The sequence below is a fragment of the Penaeus chinensis genome, chromosome 7 (assembly GCF_019202785.1).
Source record: "Penaeus chinensis breed Huanghai No. 1 chromosome 7, ASM1920278v2, whole genome shotgun sequence".
NCBI classification, from domain to species: Eukaryota; Metazoa; Arthropoda; class Malacostraca; order Decapoda; family Penaeidae; genus Penaeus; species Penaeus chinensis.
The window spans coordinates 39,900,743-39,905,742 of record NC_061825.1 but is presented as its reverse complement, the minus strand read 5'-3'; the positions used below and the strand labels follow the sequence as shown (position 1 = coordinate 39,905,742).

Genomic DNA, 5,000 nt, shown 5'->3' with positions numbered 1-5,000 from the left:
TAGTGCTAGTAGTAGTAGTAGTTATAATGGTAGCAGAAGTTGTAGTAGTAATAGTAGTAGTTGTAGTAATAGATGTAGTATTAGAAGTAATAGTAGTAATAGCAGTACTAGTAGTAGTGGTGGTGGTGGCAGTAGTAATAGTTGAATGTGGGCATCCTCTTCCTGCTCTCTCTCTCATGTGGTGGGCAGTTATTACCTTTAATTGTTTTCCAAACTCATTTCATAAAAAGTAGGTTTTGTGTGTGTGTGTGTGTGTGTGTGTGTGTGTGTGTGATTCAAACTGGAGGTGTTTACTTTTTGTATTCAATTAATGTTCTTAGCCAAGCATAGGATAATACTGATATGTTATATACATATGTATACATATCCTATAAAAGGATTAATTAACAATGTAAAATGGACGTGATAATTATGTGATTTCCAGTCTTTTTATATGCTAGCCTAACAATATCAGTGATAAACACAGCATTTGCAAATGTTTAACATTTACATATGTTTAGGAATGTGATTCATAGATTTTAAGGGCCAAATATTATTAATTGAAAAGGAGTTCATAGTTGTTTTCTCTTTCAGGCTCTCCTTGCACAAAGAGAAGTGTTTGAGAAGAACATGCCACACATTGTAGCTCCTAAGAGGATCACTGCGACCCATGAGAACAGCATCCGTCTTCCGACACCAAGTGCCCAGAGCGTTGCTCAGTGTCGTATGCATAACTGCTTTGATTACTCAAGGTGTTCAGTGCTATCAAATTTTCCTGTGTACCACTATGATGTGGATCAATATAGAATATCCACCAGTGATTTGGAAGTCTTTGTGAAAACAACAGTTAGACAAGCACTTGGTTATAATGCTCATATTACTATGGATCCTGATGAGGCTTGCATATTTGTAGCCTTAGTAGGTGAAAGCATAGGTTCTTCTGTGGATAAAGTTAATCTTGAGGAAAACCTGCATAGTCTCCCCTACTGGAATGGTGATGGTCGAAACCATGTTCTCTTGAATCTCGGCCGCACAATCTACAGCAGGAATGTCTTTGATGGTGTAAACACAGGTCGAGCTCTCACAGTGCAGGCCCATTTCTACTCTCACTTATACCGCCCAGGTTTCGACATAGTTGCCCCACCGCTGCTTGGCCTTCCTGGGGGAGACCTTTGGCACAATCTTCCTCCAATGGTTCCTTCCAAGAGAAGGTACTTGTTATCCTTCCAGGGGGAACTACCAAGGCTAAGAAACTACCTAGATAAGGAAGAGCAGCCTCCTTCAAACAATCCAAGCATGAGGGAGGAAGTTGCTGTGGTGGAGGAATTGATGCAGCTTGAGAAGACTCGCACAGATGACCAGTTTCTCCTGCAGTTTACATGTCAAGGTAGTGGTGGGTATGGTGACCTGGAGGAGTGGCAGATTTGTGAGACTGAATCAATGAGGACTCAAGTGTTGCGAGATTCTACCTTTACTTTAGTGTTGGCCCCTCCAAACCCAACAGAAATATCTACTGTTACTTTCCAAGCAAGAATGTTTGAAGCCTTGAAATATGGGGCAGTTCCAGTCATTCTTGGGAATCATGTGGAATTTCCTTTGAGTGAGACCATTGACTGGCGTAAGTTGGCACTCACTTTTCCGAAATCACGAGTTACGGAAGTACACTTCTTGCTTCGCTCACTGTCGGATGCTGATATTCTCTACATGCGTCGCCAAGGGCGGCTGGTTTGGGAGAGATTCTTAGGGTCCACACAAGTCCTTGTTGACTCCATACTTGCTATCCTAAGGGAAAGACTGAACATTCCTCCCCTTGCTGCTGCTGATGAACCTTCGCAGAGTGTCTTCAATGATTCGTTTGTGGTGAGACAAGTGCTTGCATAGATCATGAGCAGTATGATTATGTTATACATAGTTTGTTATGTGTTATTATTATAAAATAGATTTTCAGTCTGCTAGCAGTAAGATTTAGTGTTTACCATTTTTGGTATTTTTTGTGCTTATTAACCAAAGTCATTTTTAACTTGACCTGAACACTAATCATATTTCTGCTTACAGCCACTGAAGACTGAGGCAGATATTCCAGACCCTGACACAGATGAGAACTTGGGCCCCATAGAGCCACCTTTCCCCTCAGTCTCCTTCACCCGAAACTACACCATCTCCCTCCTGACGGGTTATGAGTTGTGGAATGTATGGGGGGATCCCTTCAATCTATACCCTAATCTCCCCAACAACCCAATACTTCCTACTGAGGCCAAGTTCTCGGGCTCACAGTTAGGATTCAGGCCGATTAACTCTGGTTCTGGGGGCTCAGGAAAGGAATTCAGCGAGAGCCTTGGTGGAAACCTGCCAAGGGAGCAGTTCACCATTGTTATGCTGACATATGAGAGAGAGCAGGTGAGGACTCAGAGGTACTTCAAATATGATAGTGTTTGTGTTGTTTTACTCATTATAACTCAACTCAACTGAATCCAGTTTCATTACTCCATTGCCTTGTATAAACCCAAACAGGTGTTGCTGAATTCCTTGGCTCGCCTCTATGGCCTTCCGTACCTGAACAAAGTCATAGTGGTCTGGAATTCCCCTAAGCCTCCGCCAGAAGACCTACGTTGGCCAGACATAAAGGTCCCTGTGCAGGTGTGGCCAATGGGACAGTTTGAAAAGTTTTTCTTTTAAGGGATGAATTTGATTATATTTTCATAGTTTTTGAGAATTTTAAATTGAAAAATGTATTGAACATCGGAAATACTAGCATGAGAATTTTCATATTTTTAACAACCAAAATTTGTTAATTGCATTGCAGGTGATAAGAGCTGAACGCAATAGCCTCAACAACAGGTTTCTGCCATACTCTGAGATTGAGACAGAGGCTGTCCTTTCTGTTGATGATGATGCCCATCTGAGGCATGATGAGATTGTTTTTGGCTTCAGGTATGTTGTCATTACAGTGTGTCATTGATATAAAGCTTGTGTGTGTGTGTGTGTGTGTGTGTGTGTGTGTGTGTGTGTGTGTGTGTGTGTGTGTGTGTGTGTGTGTGTGTGTGTGTGTGTGTGTGAGATTGTCTGTGGCTGTCTGTATGTCACACATATTTGTATATGTGCATCTACACATGTGTATCAGTAACTACAATTGAAAAATAAATTTGTTAAGAATATAAATAATTTATGATATTACTTGAAATTATCATGCAGTGCACTTCCCCAGGGTTTGGAGGGAGGAGAGAGAACGCATTGTGGGCTTTCCAGGACGCTACCATGCCTGGGACCTGAACTATGGGGGCTGGCTGTACAACTCCAACTACTCCTGTGAACTCTCAATGGTTCTTACAGGTGTGTAGGATTTCACCGCATGGTACCTAGAGGCTTGTTCATGTTATGTGACAGCTTTTTCTGTAACTAGCATTTTCATTATTTTCATTTAATAAATTGGATATTTACAGTATCTTTCTGATAACACTTATGCATAACACATCAGTTTCTTACTTCTTATATATAACTTTATATACATTTTCTCACTTTTTGCCCACAGGAGCAGCCTTCTTCCACAAATACTATGCCAACATGTACTCCCACGTCATGCCACAGGCAATAAGAGATAAAGTTGATGAATACATGAACTGCGAGGACATTGCCATGAACTTCCTTGTGTCTCATATCACTAGGAAGCCACCAGTCAAGGTGTGTTGTGTTACATGTGCAGAAGTGGATTCAAAAGCATTGTTGTTAGTGATTGTAATTTTGTCTGATAGTACTTTAGATGAATGAACAAAGTACATTGTAACAAATGTAGAAAAGGTTATGTATTGAAATGAATAACATAAGATGCATCTTGTGTTTTAAAGTTATTCATTCTCATTTGAACCTTTTTCTGCATATAAATGGAAACTGGGAAAGGTGGAACTGATTTACTTTGACTTAATGAATCAACAATTTGAATTCTCCTCCCTCTTTCCTCTTAATGCCAATGCAGGTGACATCTCGATGGACTTTCCGATGCCCAGGCTGCCCTGTGTCTCTCTCTGAAGATGACTCACACTTTACAGAGAGGCATAAATGCATAAACTTCTTTACTCAGGTGAGTGGCTGGGATCTTCTATTTTAGGTTTCTTATTTATTTATTTATTTATTCATTTTGTAATTTATTTGTGTTTTTGTTATTTTTTACTACAATTAATATAATTTTTTTGGTATGACAAAGATGATAATACCAATTATTTTGATTATGATGATATTGTGTTATTATGATCAGTATTATCATCTTTACATCTGCTTTCCTCTACCCTTCCAGGTTTATGGCTACAACCCACTCCTGAATACCCAGTATCGTGTGGATTCTGTTCTCTTCAAGACGAGGCTTCCACATGACAAACAGAAATGCTTTAAATTTATTTAAATTCTCTCTCTCTCTTTTTCTTTTATCGTTACTTCTTATGTAGAAGGTAATATTTCAGGGTAGCTTTTTAGAGGTAATGATTAATGAATTTAATAACTTCCCTCTTTATTTAAGCAGATTACTATGCTTTAAGTTTTTAATTGTCATCCTTTTTTTTCTCTGTGCAGTCTTGATTTTGCTTGCCAGTCTGTACTGGAAATTAATGATGTATAAGATTTTTAAAAAGAGCTTCAAAGAAGTTTATATATATGCTAAATAAGACTTGTTATTTGTTATTGCAGACATTTTAAGACTTTTTATCTTGTGACAATAAACATGACTTCCCCCCCCTAATATCTGACAGGAATTGCTATATTAGCACTGATGCCTAGAGAGAACAACGGACACATAGAGCGATCAAAAGCACATGGGTGGTGGTTACAATATTATTATGTTATTTCACCCTGTTTTTCTTTTGTAGATGCAGGGAACAGAAAATCTTTGAGACACTTGAATTAGTTTTCTAGCCATTGTTGTGTACATATTTGGCAGTGTGTATGATATAGATTTAATAATGTTTAGATAGCATATGGCTCTGCCTTGTTCAGTATGTAGCAATGACCTCATGAGTAGAGCTGTTCTGCATTTA

General features: G+C 39.1%; 1 protein-coding gene across 3 annotated transcripts in view; it reads left to right on the top strand.

The window, feature by feature from the left end:
- LOC125027164 (exostosin-3-like) overlaps positions 1–5,000 on the top strand; it is a 14,243-nt gene that overhangs the window by 7,834 nt on the left and 1,409 nt on the right. For all 3 annotated transcript variants that reach the window (XM_047616054.1, XM_047616052.1, XM_047616053.1), the window contains exons 5-12: positions 574–1,839; positions 2,035–2,376; positions 2,491–2,616; positions 2,783–2,910; positions 3,185–3,309; positions 3,509–3,657; positions 3,950–4,054; positions 4,268–5,000. The exon at positions 4,268–5,000 is cut by the window's right edge and continues 1,409 nt beyond it. In XM_047616054.1, coding sequence (XP_047472010.1) covers positions 574–1,839; positions 2,035–2,376; positions 2,491–2,616; positions 2,783–2,910; positions 3,185–3,309; positions 3,509–3,657; positions 3,950–4,054; positions 4,268–4,372 — 2,346 coding nt within the window. In that variant the 3' untranslated portion in view covers positions 4,373–5,000. The remainder of the gene's footprint in view (positions 1–573; positions 1,840–2,034; positions 2,377–2,490; positions 2,617–2,782; positions 2,911–3,184; positions 3,310–3,508; positions 3,658–3,949; positions 4,055–4,267) is intronic.